Genomic DNA, 18,552 nt, shown 5'->3' on the forward strand with positions numbered 1-18,552 from the left:
ACTTAATCTCCTTTTTCTTGGTCCTTTGGAAGAGATGCAAAAGCAAGATCCTGTTGTGTCTCTGGAGCTGTACTTTAGGTGCTGAAATGCAGTTCATATACAGTACTGACTTCTGTCAGTTTGCCGGGACAAATATAATCTGCTATTGGTCTATTATACAGTAAATCTTCCAGTAACCAGAGCAAACTAATACAACTCAAAACCTGAACCAATTGCTTCAAGCTTCTTGAAATAACAAATACATACAGTATTAATGGTAAAAGTAGGAACATCATGAAGTTATTAATCTTCAGATGTACAGTATCTTTTTTCCTCTTGCTTTAAAAGACGCGTTGTAGTGTTTCAATTGTTGGACATAATTAGGAAATGCATTTAAAAAGCACACCGGACTTTTTTTTTTAGTTCCCATTTAAAGAAGTTAATTATAGGCGTTATTCTTGAAAACATCTCACAGATGATTCACCCATTATTCCACTGTTAACTACACCACCTGTCTCCCTCTCAGCCTCGGCTGTGTTCCTATTGGACAGTGGCGCTATGGAAGCGTGGATGGTCTTTGTTCAAAAGCAGCTGCTGCGCCAGAACACGCGGGGAGTCGGTCTGCTTCCATGGTCAATAAGAGCATGACTGTGTTGAGCGCGCCTTCCCAGACAGCGCTGCAGCGTTCAGCAGTGCAGATGATGCCTTGTTAAGCACTCCTCACAGATCCTCCACAAAGCCATGGCTTAAAGGGAGAGAAAGGGAGATGGGTTCCCAAACTGAGGACGGTATCAGCCTGTGTAAAAAGGCTTTGCAGATCGTTACTGAACTTTGCCTCGGAGGGCAAGTAGATCGGGAAAAATGCACAGATATCTTCCCCCTGGAGAGAACCATACCAGGTAAAAGCAGCACAGGTAAATTGGTCTCCACTCTTTGCTTTTACTTACTTTGCAGCTTGTGCTGTGCCCGTGTTTTATCAATGTACTACCTGATGACAGTGCACGCTGAACTCAAATGTGTGGGATGTAGCGCTACTAATAGAGCAATAGGCTGTGTGGGCGTTTATTCCGCCTTTGTAACCAGTATGGTCCTGAGACTGAATAGAGAAGTAGAAGCGAAGTCCCTGTAAGGGTTTGTATTAACTTTGTTTTATGCAAAATACTAAAACCTGTTAAAAGGGACCTACTGTACCAGGTATGAACGCACGAAATAAACGACAACGACAGTACGTAGTGGTTAATGCTTTGATTTGATGTCGAGGACCATGCGTAGCCGTAAGACAGCACGTTAATTTTATCTGTACTCCAGGTGTACATTTTTCAAATGTATACGAATTTGATCTCGTTAGCATTGTACTCTGTAACTGCGGTGTTTTCTGTTTTTCCGTTAATGTAGTCAGAAGCGCAGTTTCCTTTCGGATTCAGTTTAAACCCTTAGAGGGACAGCTTCCCACCTGTAGCTTTTTAGCTGTATTGCAACAGGTTGCCACTTGCCGAGAACAGTAATTCCTTTACAGTGCTCTGTTGCGAACTGAATGCTGTTTTACAAGGTAACGCTGATACCTCGCGATCAGGATTTTAAATGCGCTGTGCATGTAATATTACCAGAGACATTTTTATTTTCTATAAAAACGATAATGTTGGAGATCGTAAGAGTCAAAATATCCTTTGAAAATCTCAATGACTCTTTAAAACAAACATTGTCAATCGTCAATCTATATACATTTGGTGCTGTTACGGAAGGTAGCGATGGCAGTAAACGATATTCGTAAGTTATATACAGTACACTAAAATGTTGCCCTTCGCACGACTGGTTTAATCTGGGAAAAAGCTTCAGTGCAAAAGATGTCAGGTCTCAGTGAAAAAATATGTGAATGAATTTTTGTTTTCATTCATACAAATGCATCCTTGTGTCAGTGGGCAGTTGAAAGGGAAACAATGCCTTCAGCATGATGGTATTGCATGGAATTCGCCATAAGCTTTGGATCATTATCCTTCTCAACCTTGGCTCCTAAATCTTTTTTTTTATCGTTCCCAGTTTGAAACGGCATTTCTAAAGATGAAATGCATACATATTTTCTGTACCAAAATGTTTGTCCAGATGAAATAATTAAAATAGCACTTTTATATTAGTTAATAATATCTCATGGATGTTTTAAAACGTATGTGCATGATTAAAATAACGGTTTAACTACTGTATAATCAATGTGTGCGATACTGAAGGACTGAAAGAATCATCTTGAAACGGAAAACAAACGAATACTGTGCGACTTGGTCATAACTTCATGGAACCAACAGTGTATGGTTATTCTGCACAGGAAATTAATGTGCATATGTAAAATACATTAAACTTGCATAATCCTGCAAGTAGTAGAACGTGAAACATAAGTTAATTTCATACTGTACATAGAAAGTTATACTGGGAGATACAGTATCAGTTTGCTTTTTTGCTCGGTTTCAGAAAAATATTAAATAGTAAAAATTCATAGTATTTTTTATTAAGCCCAGAATTGTATTTTCTTCAGTATGTATATTGTGTAGGTATTGAAACTGCTCTAAGCTATTGATTAATAAAATAATTAAATAATTTATATTTAAGCTGAACATAAAAAATATAATACTACTATTGCTTTTACTGTACTTGTTATTGGGGGGAGGGATTTAAAGAGAGATCACTCTAAAATAAAAACAGCTGTGATCTACAAAAAAAACCCGAAAACAAATCTTTACTGCTCACTGCAAAAAGAAATCCCATAGCTTTGAGGTTTTCTTGTGGTTTAAATCAATTATTTTTAAAATGTGGTTTTACAATGGTTCATAGTGTACAATAAATACACACATTGTGTGTACATTCATAATATATATGCATGCTTCCTGTGTTTTTCCTCTGTAGAATGTGATGAGCTTCACGTGTAGTGCATATATTCTGTATGTCTGGTTTTTAAAGAGGCTCTGCTGGCACAATGAGACTATAAGAAGTGTCCACCCAAGAGGACATTGCTACTCATTCTGAATGTGTGTTAGTATTCCTTCCATAACCGAGTGAATATTGTATGTGAATAATATATGGACACTGGTCACTTCTGACATCATGGTTCCAGTGTGAATATAATTCTGTTGCCTGTTGCTGTCCGCTTACAATTTAGCTTTCTAATAAAGGATTGGCAAGAAACATAGTTGCTGGGCAGCCAGTGAGCTGACTGTAGATCATGCTTATGAAATGAGTCACGCCAAGGACAGAACCTGAGCCAGCTCTGTTTGAGTAGCAATGTCATCATAAAAACTGTTGCCAGAAGATGACACATCTGCTCTGTAGGCAGGTGACATTGCAGCATGAGGCAGCTGTCTCACAGTCCTTGATGATGATTGGATCTGTCCTTTCACTTCTGTTCCAACCTGCCCATCTCAGCTCGCACAACACCAGTCATGAGCTGCCTGTGGTTTAAGGAAGGTGGCTGGGGCAAACGAGTTATGGGGGAATGATACCTGCCATCACTACACACAGGTTTCATACCTGTACCTCTGATGTACTATAGCATAGTGTAACCACATGTGAAACCTCTGACTTCATTATTCCCATAATCACTGCTTTCCAACTGGTTTACTGTACATCAAGTAGGAATATAATAGTTTACTGCATGTTATAAGTGATAATCTTTACAAGGTACAAGAAGTATAGCCAATTCTCATAGCAATAAAGGGTGGCATCTGTGATTTGGAAAAAAATCCTATAACATTCTTCCCAGAAAGACTAAGGAAACCTGACCAGAAACATGACAAGTTTGTTTCATATACTGTAAGTGTGCACCCTTTCACTGAATTGTTGTTTCTCAGTTTGCAAAAAGAGGACTTTAGAATTCACGATTTCCTTCTTAAAAAGACACCAGAACAAACCAAACTTTAACAGCTAATTTATTAGATTTGACATTGTGTTGAATGTAAGCAATTAACTTTCACACTCTTCCAGTAAAGACTAACAGTGTTTACTGCAGTTCACGTGTTACAATCATTGGAACAAAAGTGTTAAAGGTGTGAGACATTAAATTAATTGAGTTAGTTTCATACAATAAATACTGTAATTCTTAAGAAGGGAATTGGCTTGAAATGCCTTGAGCCCCAAAACAGCTGCATACTTTAGAATGATAATTCTTACAATGAAAACTTTACATCCAGTCATTATTGCACTGTATTCCACAGACATGCAAGAGTTACGTGATGGCACTTCTATTAACAATACCATTTGTGTGTACAGGTATGTGTGTGAGGGATGGTGTTTTTAATTGCATGAAGATATTTGCTAAAGCTTGGTGTAGATCTATAGAAAGGAGTTTTTTTTCAATTATAAGTGATAAATTAACAGTTTGTCAGTAGAAAGTATACAACCATTATTTCATAGTTTTGTTTGTCCTAAGATCTTTAAAATAGATTCAGAATGTACACAGCATGCTTTTTTAGGAACAGATTTCACATAATACTACTTAAACATGATAATCTTGTTAAAATGTCTGGTGCTTTCCTTTTCTTTCCTGTCCTTCATGCGTGATTCCATTGCTGAGTCTTCTCTAGTGCATCCAAAACCGGTCTTGCCACTAACCAGATTAATACTATCTGTGAGCCACAGTACTAGTTGTTTGATCTTCAATTCAAAGCACAAAATGTTGTCTTTGAACAAGCCTTGTCATAAATGCAATTTAATTTAAAGATATATCTTATTATCCCAATGAACCTAAACTGTCAAGATTAAACCTATTGCACCCTTTTTAAAAGAATCTTGTTTAGCAGCTGTCATTTCATCACAAAGATAATTGAGTTACCTCTAGTTCAGTGGATTATGGTATGTCAAGAAGTAAATGATTTGTCACACAACTTCATTTTTGTTTTCATTGGTTGTTCTTTTGGCTGTTTATAGGGATGCTGCATTTTAAAATTCAACAGATTAAACAACTAATAATAGAACATTTTAATTTTATATGATGTCTACAGTATATTTGAGTTGCACCCAAGAGCACTCTACAACATGAAACCAACAAAGGAAAGTGTAATTTACAATCTGTTGTGCAATGGGAATTTATAAACCCAAGTCTCCAGCTTCATTTTAAAGGATAATGCTGTTTCCAAGTTTTTATTAGTTGTTGCAGCTCAATTTCAAAGCTGAAGAGCACAAATGAAGGTTTCAGTCATAGTTGACTTTGGCCACATTCTTTGGTAGGGGCAACATTGGATTACACCTACATCTGGGGAAAAAAACAGCAAGCAAATGGATGCAGGTAGAGGTGTCTGAGAAAGAAAAACTAATCAGAAAGACCTACAGTCATCTTTTGCTATTCAGGGCTGATGGAAGTGGACGTAATGATATTGCCAAGAAGAAATCCCCTCTTGGAGTGAGAATTTGATAGCTTTTTAGTTGTGAGGTTTAAACTACAAATAAATCAGTTGGAGCTGTAACACTGGAGAAGCAAGAAAAGGCTGTTCAGTTATTAGTGGGGCTTGAAAGAAATTCACAGCTGGCACTCCTAAGCCTGCCCCTGGAGAGCTACAGTGATTCGATGATGATGGGCCTGGTGTGCCTATGTGGTGTACTTTCCCACAGAATAGCCTTTGGTTCAGGGGATGGAGCAAAACTACTGAAGGCTAAGGAGAGTGGTGCATTTTTTTTCTGCAGTGAGAAACACATAAAGAAAAACTGGGCCTCCAGTCAGACAGCAGGTTGTCATGGTGTTTGAGGTTGTGATGCAAAACCCATCTATTGCCCATCTTCACTAATATACTAATATTGCAGCACTGTAGAAATCTGGGGAACTCCATGGCGGATCATTTTCTGCACAACCTAGACTTACCTTTGTGCAAAGCCTATGTAATAATAAACCTTATTTTATTACCAGACAGGTCAAATAAGAACAAATTTGTATTTATAATGGTGACCCGATGAATGCAGTTATATAGCAGGGGAAGGTGTTCACTGCAGCAATCTCATAGTTTTTTTGTAAAGTCTCTTTTCAGCAAAATATTTCTAACAGAGGAGCACCGATGTTCATGTGGGACTATGCTATTGTAGAGTGACACCTACTGGTCCACCTGCTGTAGGACACTCGCAGAGACATCCTGGTTGTCCTTGCAGCTCTGGCCCTGTGCTGGCCGAACCCAGCTCTGCTTCGCTTCTGAAGTCGATGAGATCAGTCCACAAGATGTTAAAGCTGCTGCCTCTGTAATGCACGTTTTTTTTTAAAAGAATCTACTTGCAAGTGCAGCTCTGCAATCTGTTTATTTTTTTTTTGGGAGCAGCAGGTGAACAATGGAATGCATTTAGGAATATTGTGAAATAAGGACCTCCCCAGAACATAATATTTTCTTTGACCAAGGCGTTAAAAACTGGGCATATCTGAGGTTCCTTTTGCAGAAGGAGACTCAGAGACAGGCCCTGAACATAAGGACGAGACTTACAGTATGACAGCAAGGTGATTCATACTCCCTGTAATGGGAGTGTGCCACAGAAGAACAGGTGTGAGCTGTGACATTGATTCCTTTGTTACTGCAGGCCGACGTGACAGGATTGTGCCAGGAATAAAAGACGGACAGCTGTAATGAAGTGGTCATTTTCTAGCGCACTAGTTATGTTCTACTTTAAACTGAGAATTCCTCAAGAAAAAGCATAAGAATCCATGAATGAAGAAAGAAATTATTATAAAGCACAATGCCACTCTCAGCAGCAAATAAATCTAAATCTATTAAGTACTTTTTGCAAATATCTAGATTAGGAACATTATTTTTTTACAAATAGAATGTTTCTGAGCATTTTAGGATTGAACACAAGCAGCTGAAATATTTTCTGTGAGCCTTTTCTCTCTGTTGAGTGATTAATGTAATTATGTTGCTCTGAAGACAAAGGAAATGAGATTTCTAGAGCAAAACTGGGTTTGCGCAATCTGGCATTTGAATTATTAACCTCTAAAATACCAGTGGAACCCAGTGCCTGGTTTGTAAAAGACACTTAATACATTTGTTCTATTATACTGTTAATGCTCAGTAATCTATTTGCACTATAAACTTTTTCTCTAACCTTAGGTTTCTTCTTTTAAATCAGGAAATCATTGAGAAAAATATTGGTTACATGTGGGAGATGAATAGTAACCAATGTGGAAGTTGGCCCCCCTACAGACAGCACAAACGATGAAACCCACATCATTTGTTAGTGCTACTGAAAGTAGCGTTTGTGCTGCTTTCGTTTCCAAGATATAGTGCCTTGTTTTTTTGGGGTCGTGACGTCACTCAGCCCCCCTACAACATCATTGGGGGACTGGACCGGTCTCATTGCTTAGTGCTGCGCTTGTGCCTGTTTGTGCCATTGAAAGTAACTTCCCAGCTGCTTTCGTTCCCAAGATATAGCGCCTTGGTTTTTTTGGTGATCACGTGACCATGCACGGTGACATTGACCTCCAGTGACCCCATCTGCCGAGTTCAAGGTGCTATACTGTATCTCGGGACCGGAAGCAGCAGGGAAGTTACTTTCAATGGCACAAACCAGCACAAAGGCAGAACTAACGAATGAGACTGGTCTGGTTTTCCTATGATGTTGTAGGGGGGCTGGGCAAGGTCACCCCCCGAAAAAACAAGGTGCTATATCTCGGGAATGAAAGTTGTACAAATGCGACTATCAACGGCTCAAACGCAGCACTAACGAATGAGCTGGGTGTTGTCGTTTGTGCTGTCTTTGGGGGGGCGCCTTCATTTCTATTAAAAATGAAAAATGTATGAAAATCTTGAAATTAAGATAAAAGTATTCAGAGCCCTCAAAAGGCAGTGAAAAGTAAACCTAGTAGATTTCATCAAAGCAGTGAAACATGAACCAGAAGACACAAGTGAAAACTGTGGAAGTGCATTAAGACCTGAGAACACGAAGCCCTACAGCCCTCTGTGTTAGAAGTACAGTGGAACAAGCTACTGTAACCAGTGGTATCCTGGTTTCTTTCAAGAAATGGCTTGATGAGATAACTCATTCCCATACGAGCTAGATGGGCCAGATGGCCCTCTTTCATTTGTAATGGGAGCTTCTGCACCTACTGTATATTGAAAGAATGCAACCTTGATCCAAGGGCTTGCAGATCAAGATGACTGACGTTCTCATTTTTCAGCTGGCTTCTTCGGGTGGTTCGTGTTCCGTCCACCTGCTCTTCCACTGAGGACTTGATTTCCAGAGCCCTGTTTACAGAGCAGGGAGGATACAGGAATCCTGGCAGGGCTTCTGACAACCAGAGCAGCTCCAGCACTGAGTCCCACCTTCTCCCTGTCTATGCCAATCTCCCATTACAGCACCCAGGTGCCATATGTGTAATAATGGATTTAGGATGAGATGAAATTCTACAAAGCTTTTTAAATGTAAAGCATGTAAACTGATAATTTCACTTCTACAGGTACGGTACATGAAATAAATTTTATTCCACCTAGGTGTTTGAAAAGTATAGTCATTTACACATTATAGACATTGCTGCTGCATCAATATTCAGTCTGGCTGCAATACAAAATTAAGACTTCTTGATCTTAATATATAGTGATTCAGGCATAGATCAAGTCCATCTTCTATTACTTAGGGCTTAAATGTCACTGTAGGTGTGTCTTTTCAGATGGACTAGATTATGTAATTTTGTTTGCAATATGCATTTTAAGTAGACTTTTTCTGTTTTTGTCTTTATTATTATGTTTAGAGTGTTAAAGGTCTTAACCTTAGTGCTGTAATAAGTGAGAATAAACAGGATAATAGGAAATGGGGATAGTAAACATTCAAGAATGATTTGTCTCTCCTGAACAAATCAGAAATGGAAAAAAACACTTTACTATTCCTGTAATAAACACAATTGTGGTCATTCTCATTTGTTGGTAAGAGTTTATTTATGAAAATAGCCTAAAATCTGAATTCCATCTTGACTAAGAAACCGAAATTGGAGCAACCTGATAGACTTGAGATTTCTACAAAGGACTGATTTCTGCAGAACTGAAATATTAGCACCTCGGCCATGTCCTCCGTTCACATTGATTGGATTCCTAAGTTCTTTATTTAGGTGAGCAGGTTGGAAGAAGGGCTGCATAGTGATACAGTGGTTTGCATTGATGCCTCACAGCACTGGGGCCCTAGGTTTAATTCCTGGGGTGATGTCTGTGTGGAGGTTGCATGTTCTCCATGTTTGCGTGGGTTTCCTCCAGGTGCACTGGTTTCCTCCCACACTAGTAGGTTCATTGCCTTCTGGGAAAATTGGTGCTGGTGTGATTGCGTGTGTCTGTCCGTGTGTGTCCTGTGATAGCCTGGCATCCCGTCCAGAGTGTACCCATTGCTTGCCAGGTTAGGCTTCGACTTTCTTGTGATGCTGTGCTGGAAAAGGTGTTTTAGAAAATGGATAGATTTTGTGATTTGTGCTGTCTTTTTACACAGGCATACAGTACAATGCTTGTACCCTCTCACCTGCAGCAGTCAGGGAAAGTGTAATTATGACAATGTTTATCCCTTTCTAAACTGAGAGCTTTCAAATTAAATTCAAGGATGTTTTTAAAAAGAAATTGTGTGGTGTTTATAAAAATTGTAAATTAGTGGAAAAGCATGCAAATCTTGAGGGTCTTTCAAAAAGGTGAGTCTTCAAAGATTTAGATAATTTGTCCTGAGGTGCTCTGTAGTTATACTATCTCATGTGTCATAACAACTGTATTTAATCATTTATAGTTTTGATATTTTTGTAGTGCAGATCTGGACAGTAATAGTTGAAGAGAGTCATCAAGGGAGAAAGATGAAGCTTTCAGGAATATTAATTTTAATAATCCAGATAAGACTGTCAGATACTGTATATCTGGACAGGGATGATTCAAAGTAGGTTCTGTTATTCTTTTTAAAGTAACAAATTAGCATGGATAAAACAGCATTAGTTAAAAGTTTTATACACAGAAATATCTTTTATCTCCTCCCCAGTCCTTGTCTCCAAAGAAAAATCCTCCGCAGACACAAGTGAAATTTAAGCCATGAATATGTCAAATGGAACTTCATTGCATTGTGTAAAATACATACAGCTAAAGAAAATAACTGTCTGGGTTGCGCCCTGTATTTCAGTTAAATGGTTTTCATGCTGTATAAATAAATTGTATCAATCTTCAAGATTTCCTAGCTCAATGAATATTTTTTGGGGAAAACTTCTTAGGCAGTTTTCACCTCATGCTGCGTCCCCACCTTCTTTTACAAGCATCTGAATGCCGACAGGTATACAAGAACAGAGCTAGCTCTGCCCGTTGTTTCAGCTGGAAGAACTATTGTAATTTTAAAATATTGTAATCCATAGGAAGAAAAACGCACGCATGCTCACATGTAGAAGAGATAATAAGGACATCTAAGAGACAAACAGCTTGTTTGGCTGAAAAGATGTGACTTTGTATGTTAATTTTACTGAGGAGTGTACATGTCACATACACAAAAGAACCTCATATTATGCCTGTAAGAACATTTCATATGGTCAGCCAGAATAGCTTTATGGGTTATTCCTAACAAGATTTTTTTTCTTCAAGAAAACGCCTCTTATTTCCACTCGAAAGAATTGCTTCCTGATTATGGTTTGAGAAAAAAAATGGCACTTAGCAGGAATGCAGTTTTCTTAAGAACCGTTTGGATATCAAACCAAAAGAAATTGAATCTTTTATGGACAGTGAATGGTTGCTTTTGAAGCTCTTCATATTTTTTTTTGCAGTAATACATTTTGTAGACAAAAATTCAGAAATTGTCTTAAATTATGTACTAAAGTAAATTTATGCAGATTTGTTTTAATTTCCAGGCTTAGGAGCTTTGGTAAATTTGTTGAGATAAATGTTTGGCGGATTTGATTTTTCACATCCTGTAGTATTGAATATTCTGTACCTGTACAAAAGAAATTACACACAGCAAAATCACCATCAGTCTGTAATGAGTAATACCGTACATGACATTCTACATTTCAATACAAATTGAAATGTACATGTACAATGTGACATTGTACAATGTGACATTTTGAAGTATAATTTAGATGCATATGTGCATTAGGTGGATTTACTAGCTCTACCCTAACTATATACTTTTCACTTGGCATCCTATATACTGTATATACAGTATAGTGCTTTTCTGGACACTCCACTCAAAGCTCTTTACAGGTAATGGGGATCCCCTCCACCAGTGTGCAGCCCCACCTGGATGATGTGACAGCAGCCAGAGTGCGCCAGAACGCTCCCCACACACCAGCTCTCAGTGGGGAGGAGAGCAGAGTGATGTAGCCAGTTCAGAGATGGGGCTTATTAGGAGGCCATGATTGGTAAAGGCCAAGGAAAAATTTGGCCAGGACACTGGGGTAACACCCCTACTGTTTTTTAAGAGACATTGGTTTTATGTCTCATCCGAAGGTCAGTGTCTTTTTTTATAGTATAGTGTCCCCATCACTGTACTGGATCATTAGGACCCACACAGACTGCAGGGTGTGTTCCCCCTATATATTTGCACAATTTTCCCCCTTACTCTAAGAAACAGTAGAATGCTCTCCCAGTCTCATTCTTGCAATGAAGCATTGGGCTTTCCTGTAGCCATTTTCTATTCCTTTGGTCTGGTACCTTTTGCCTGTCTTTCAGACTGACCTGCAGTTTATTTACTTCTAAGAATCATTTGACTTACATGCTGGTATATGACCATTCTGTACTCATGGAGTCAGAAACTGTGTGCATGCCAATGTAAAGGAAGCAAGAAATCATAGTCCAGTACACTGAAGGTTTGAAATGAGTTTTAAGTAGCGCTGGAATTCTGCCCAAGAAGACGCACACAAGGTGTTTCCCCTGTGGTAATCTGAATCCAAACAGGTTTGCAGGACGTTTTATGGTCTGAGTACAGCTCTGGTCACCTCTGTTATGACCATGAATGGGTGTTTAGAAGTGACTGTTGCATATGCAATAAAACTATACAGGAGGTTTTTACACACGGTGCATTGTCTATTTCTGATTCGGTTATGCCTGCCTTTCAGTTATTTCTAAAATGTCACGTACAACAGGTGTCTGTTACTTAAAATCCACTCGGGCTAGGTCAGGAATGAACCCGTGTCATGTCAGGCTCAACTGCACTTCATTTCGGCAGGAAACTGGCTTTGTGAAAGATATTTTTTACAATTGCAAACGGCCAGAAAATGCTGTGTAACTGTGCATAAACAATCTATAGAAGTGTTTGACAGGGTTTCCATTAGCTGATTTGCCCCATAACTCCGCTGTTCAGGAGTCGCAGGAGTGTCCTTTTTCCCTCACAGTGATGGATGTGGTACTTGGGTGGGTCAGGTGCTTAGTGTTGCCTGAGATGCTTCTTTTAATCAGGTGCCCCCTCTGCCAGCTAGTAACGGCTAATAAGTAGTCATCCATCCATCCATCCATTTTCCATGTGCTTTATCCAATACCTGGTCATGGAAGAGCCGGAGTCTATCCCAGCAAGCAATGGGTGCAAGGCAGGATTCACACTGGATAGGATGCCAGTCAGTCTGAGGGGGCACTCACACACCAGGGCCAGTTTTCCCTGAAGCCAATTCAAATACCAGTATGTGTTTGGACTGTGGGAGGAAACCGGCACGCCCAGATGAAACGCTGGGAGAACATGCAGACTCCGTGCAGACAGCACCCTAGGAATTGAACCCAGGGCCCCAGTGCAGCGAGACGGCATTGCTAACTACTTTGTTACTCTACCGCCCCATGAGTTATCATATTAAAGCTCTAATTTAAATCCAATATTTAAATTTACAGATTCAATGCGAGAATGAATAATCAAGAGATTATTTAGATGCAGAAATGGTTTTACCCAGTATTTTTTTTACCAGCATTTAAAAATCAAAGCCTTTACTCTAGAGAGCTCAGAAAAAAAATATTTGTAGGTTCTATTTTATTTATTTCCACAATTTAATTCCATGCTTATTTCATTCCACTTGATATTTCAATCCCTCCTGGCACAAATATTTAATTGAATTTCACTGACTGCATTACTTTGTGTGACTGAAAGCCTGTAGAATGTGCACCTGTGATTGCTAACAAAAGGGAGGGGGAGGTTATGAATTCGTATTCTGCTGTAGTCTAGACTCCTGTGCTTTCTAATTAGATTATTCTAACTTCATCTGGTTTCTCCACTTAAATGTCTGATAATTGGATATTTAGTGAGGTTTCTACATTTGCTATATTTTTTACGGCTTTTTATTATGTATAGTACATACCCTGAGTAGAATTGTTAAATGTAACTTTACTTCCTGGCTCACCCTGTACCCATGTGGGAGTTATGAGGAAGTGCAGTCAGACTCATTTGATCTGCCTGGCCATTGAGCCATTCATTTCATATGCTGTCGGCTCCATGGCGACATACAAGAGAGTCACAGCCTATTGGAGGAGATGCGTGTCCCTCAGTGATGTCATCATGAGCCTACAGGACTTTGCTGGGAGCTACACGAGCCCCAGCTACTGTAACTAATCCCAGCCCAGCCTGGCAGTGCTGAGCCAGCTGTGCACTGCTGTTTTTTATAAAATGATAGTTGTTGCTAAGACTATCTGCACAGTTTTGCAAATGCTTGTCCATACTTCACACAAAACGTCAGATTTTTTAACACTTTTGTTATATAAAGAAGGTGACTTTCTTCACTGCACTGAGATTCGTATCTGCCTAATTTTTACTAAATTTCTGTACACTTAATTTTTCAAAATGTCATATTCATAACTTGGTATATTGTATGATCGCATTGTTATTTTTATTGTATTATTGTACTGTAAAACATTTAACAATAAGGCTAGACTCCAGATTTTGTTTTGGTATTATCTATTTCAATCAGAATTGCAGAGAACTAATAATAATAATAGTAAATCGTAAACAAAAAATAAACTAAGGTTATCAAAGTTCTAGTACAATAAATAAAAAATACTGAACTACAAAAGAATACTTCAACAATAAAGTATTCAGCCTCTTACATTCTATAAGCCTAAACTGATTTTGGTACAGAAGATGTCAGAATCTTACTAATTTGCATAATTTCCTCATTCTTTTTTTATTCAAGAGCATTTTTACAATAAAAGTTAATGGTTTTATGTACACTGGGATAATTTCTCAAAGCTCTCATTAAAGGCAAAGTCCATGAAAAGACAAAACCTTAATTACTGCCTTACCACTGACACCACTGTAATGAAGCAAAATTAAATGATCTTTATTAAACTGCCTTAGATTTTGATATTGCTTGCTTCGATATCTGAAATCTCTTCTTTCTCACAGCTGCTTTTCCTCTCTCCTTCTCTCTCTCTTTCGTGTTTGTCTGTCATGCTGGTTGCTTACTTCTGCTCTCTGGTTGTTTGTAGACATCTCAGTCAGTCTCCTTGCTGTAGTCGTCAGTTTCTGTGGGCTTGCCCTGTTGGTAGTCTCTCTCTTTGTCTTTTGGAAGCTGTGTTGGCCATGCTGGAGGAACAAAGCTCTCACGTCTCATGCCAATAACGTCCCTCAGAATATCCCCAGTGCCCCTCCAGAGGTGGTGGAAACTGAAGAAAAAAAGGAGATCAAAGAAAATGGGAAGAGCTCGGTGAAGCTTCTGGAGGCAGCCATGAAGATTAGTCAGACCTCCCCAGACATTCCAGCTGAAGTCCAGACAGCTCTGAAAGAACACCTCATCAAACATGCCAGGATACAGAGGCAGATCACAGAACCGACCTCCTCATCCAGGTAAAGCAAAAAGAGGATACGCCTTGATGATCGGTGCAAATAGCTAAAGGCTTGTGTGTCCCCTACTGCAGAGAAAAACAGCCCTAGCCAGAACCTTTCCCCACCTTGAATATATTTAATATAAAATCAAATCAGATCAAAGTTTATTTATCAAATGCACATCAATACAGCGTGCAGCAGTAGTTGTTTGCAATTAAATGTCTTTTCTGCGAGCTCACAATATTCACCAAAGTCACAAGAATCATAAAAATCACTAATTTAAGGTTACGAAAATAAGGTTACATGATAATAGATAATAATTTAATAGAAATTGAATAAAACTCAATATGAATGGAGCTGCTATGTGTCCATGGTGTATGCAATACATTATGCCCAAGTAGTTCAGTATGCTGAATACAATGAAAACTGTATGTCCATGTAGCCATTACAGGTGATTTGCTAAAGGAGCTGCAGGTTGGCTATTTAGCAGTCTTATTGCCTGGAGGTAGAAGCTGTTCCGTAATCTGTTGGACTTTGACTGAATGCTTCGGTACCATTTACCAGACGGTAGGAGAGAAAACAGTTTGTGACTGGGATGACTGGGCTCCTTGAGAATTGTTTTCTTCAAGTTTGCACTGTTGAAATCACCTGCTATGATGAATGCCCCCTCAGGATGTGTATTCTTGTGTCTGTTAAGGTGACTTAACTTAATATGCAACTCGTCTTTACCATATTTTTTGTAGCATCAGGCATTTAGGGAGTTTGTCTGTGTGATGTTGGGTTGGGTGGCCTGTGGCTGAGCTACCCTATAGACTCCGAGACGTGTAGGTTGAATTGAACACTTTATTTTAACAAAACAAAAGAAGAAATAACCCCAGAATTCTGTCATACATGTCTGTTCAATGTACTTCTCCCACCCACCAACTTTCATTACCAATCAGAATGAAAGTGCTGCCAAAATCCCCGCTGTACCTTGTTAGCCTACCTGTGATGTACAGTCCTGAATCTGGCGCTTGAAGGGCTCAGCAGCTGAAATGTTTTTTTCTTTCTGCTTTTCAGAACAAAATTATCCTTTACTTTTTCCTTGGCAGTAGATAGTGTTAACTTGCACAGTTTTGGATCACTTCTTCAAGCACTTTGACCTATGCACTGTCATTCTCTGTGATTGGTCATTTCATTTAATTATAAGCACTTGTAGCCTCCACATCAGTTCAGTTTTAAATGTCATATGATTCTGAAAGCCGATAATAGAAAGATGCTTCGGAGCTGGTGCCCTGCTTTTTCCTCAATGACTAATCATGGCAACCATTTCCTTTTCTCCCACTGGATATGGGAGGTGTACCAAGCTGCTGTACCAAAGCTCACACCACCACACATAGTCGGGGCACCTTTGAAGCATGTGTGGTTGAGTTCTGTCCTTGTCCTGACACCAAAGCCCTCTTGCATTCTAGGAAATGGGAAAGTAGTACAGTGAATAGTGAAATGATGCAGATGTCTCAGTTAAACTGCTGTGCTGTCTCCACCACTCCTGGGGCTAGTGTATGAATGCCAGCACAGAGTCAAGTTCAGTTACAAATTGGTGATTTCAAATGGGTGAGTAAATGTGACAGACTAACATTTTGATAGGTGATTGAATTAGAAGGTTTGGAAGGATTAAAATGAGACACTAAATGCCATCATTTTTTCTTATAGTTCTAGGACATTGTGTCTTGCTAGGCAACACCATCTCTATTATACCCATTTGGTACTGAAAGTACAACTTACCTGTGAGGATAACTCCTGATGAACTATCTTTGTAATGATTGCTATTTGATAACTATTTTATATGTGACTTTTTAAAGTTTGACTTGTAGATTTTGTCCCAAGTACTTGAAAAGAGAAGCACTCTGCTTTGCTAAGTATAGCATACTGTAGTAACAGGAAAAACTATCCTGTTGCTGCTCCTTTGTGTGATCCTTATAATCTTGTTAATGTCAGAGGCACTATAAAAAGTATGTGAATTACGGAGCCATGGCAACAGTAGTAAACTACCCCAGTAATTAAATAATCAGTTACTTGTCTACATATTCTGTGACTTGGTGTTTAACAAGCACCATGTAATTAGTAACATGGCTAAGTGGAACTGATGTGCTTTTGAGTTTAAAGTCGCACTGGGACCAAGCAAACAGCTGCACTTTGCCTCCTGAAAGAACCACTATTGACACTTAGTTTAGCCTGTCTTTATGTACTGTGTTGTTGGTTACTTACCCCAATTTAGTAAGAACTACAGTACATGTACAGTCTCTGCTTAAAAAGACAAAGATAGGCAGTTTCCCACAGCCATTTTAAACTAAAGAATTGTTGCATTTACAAATGAAAATATTCCATCACCCCTTATTTAACTTCAAAGATGATTGTAACTAGGACGTTAGTTGAAAGTGTGTATGCAAATTCTGCTTGCAACTGTGTACCAGTAAATAAAGGCAGGAATGCCTGCGATTCTAGTACTTTTCCCATCTTCTTACACTTGTCAGAAGAATACGTTTGCATAGATTTGTCTCGCCTTGCTGAGGTTTGGTCTCCTTGTTATAAGGAGTTATTTGGGCAAGCATCATAACCATCACAGTGCAAACCCATTCACAGTTTCCTTACCACTGAGACCCAAATACAGTTGTCATACAAATATCAAACATTGAGGCTTAAACTTCATTGTCACTGGTGATTAGTTTTGCTCTCTGGTTCATAGCAGTTTTATCACCTTCAATTTGAAGTCCTTGATTACCATAAAATAATGGTAAAAAATGTAAATATAAGAAAGTGTTTAGCATATAGATTAGCATAAAGTATTTTTGACTAGATGTGCTTTAAACAATTTTTAGTGCATAAATATATACAGTAATACTTTTGCTTGACTCATAGCAGGAATACCTCCTCACAATTCACTTCATAAAGCAGGTGTTTATTATTCTTTGTCTTAGAAGGCAGATAGACCAACTAGGTAAATACCAGTGGGTATAGAAAGTCACCACCCTCTTTCAAAATTTGTACCTTCTGTTGTATGGCACTTTGAAAATAAAAACTAATTACATTTGGCTTGTTCCATTTTTATTTACACACAGTAACCCACATTAGCTGAGAGAAAATAAAATTCTAAAACGTTAATTAATTTTACAACAGTAAAATAACTTTTTTAGATAAGTGAACACAAAAGGGGTAGTGACTTTCTATACCCACTTTTTGTACCAAAGTAATAAAAAACTGACAAAAGTTCTACCAAAAGGCTTGCTTTAATTCATGTTATAATTTTCATAAACTTCATTGCTTTAGTTACAGAAGCACATTGTTGCCTATAATGACAAAAAAATCCTGTGGTATCTTATGATCACAAGAAATTTGTCTTTTTATTACAAGATAGAGCATCAGCTGATTATTGCAAGATACCAATGATTATTTGAGTCTATGAACAACAGTATTCCATTGTCAGCAACCGAGAGCTCAGCTGAAACTCTGGGTTCAGTGTTTGTGACAGTGTCCAACTCTGCAGAATGTGCACTTGCTTGGGATTTGTTCATGATGAAATCTCATAATTTGAACCAACAGTAATGTGAGCACAGTCATTATAACCATGAGGACACTCATACTTATCCGTAAATAAGGAAGGGTACTGTGAAATTGCTTCCAGTGCCTAAAAATGGAAGTCAACTAATGATAATGTGTATTGCATTACAATTGTACTATCACGTAATAATCACTTAAAGTACCGGGATAATGTATTATCTCGTAAGATAATTATTTTGTTATTGCCAAATAACAGAAGATAAATATTTTTTTCTTGATGGCAGCAATGTACTTTTTAGTTTTAGTTGTGTAGTTGAAAGACATTTCAGCGCACTGCAGATTTGTTCTTTC

At 38.5% G+C, this 18,552-nt stretch overlaps 1 protein-coding gene across 2 annotated transcripts in view; it reads left to right on the plus strand.

Moving 5' to 3' along the window:
• Nucleotides 1–568: 568 nt before the first annotated feature.
• syt10 (synaptotagmin X) overlaps nucleotides 569–18,552 on the plus strand; it is a 48,235-nt gene continuing 30,251 nt past the window's right edge. The window contains exons 1-2 of one of the 2 annotated variants that reach the window (XM_088645892.1): nucleotides 569–893; nucleotides 14,328–14,685. In XM_088645892.1, coding sequence (XP_088502018.1) covers nucleotides 746–893; nucleotides 14,328–14,685 — 506 coding nt within the window. In that variant the 5' untranslated portion in view covers nucleotides 569–745. The remainder of the gene's footprint in view (nucleotides 894–14,327; nucleotides 14,686–18,552) is intronic. The other variant, XM_088645893.1, reaches the window with a different exon arrangement.

Source organism: Lepisosteus platostomus, chromosome 9 (genome assembly GCF_059453375.1).
Source record: "Lepisosteus platostomus isolate fLepPlt1 chromosome 9, fLepPlt1.hap1, whole genome shotgun sequence".
Lineage (NCBI taxonomy): Eukaryota > Metazoa > Chordata > Actinopteri > Semionotiformes > Lepisosteidae > Lepisosteus > Lepisosteus platostomus.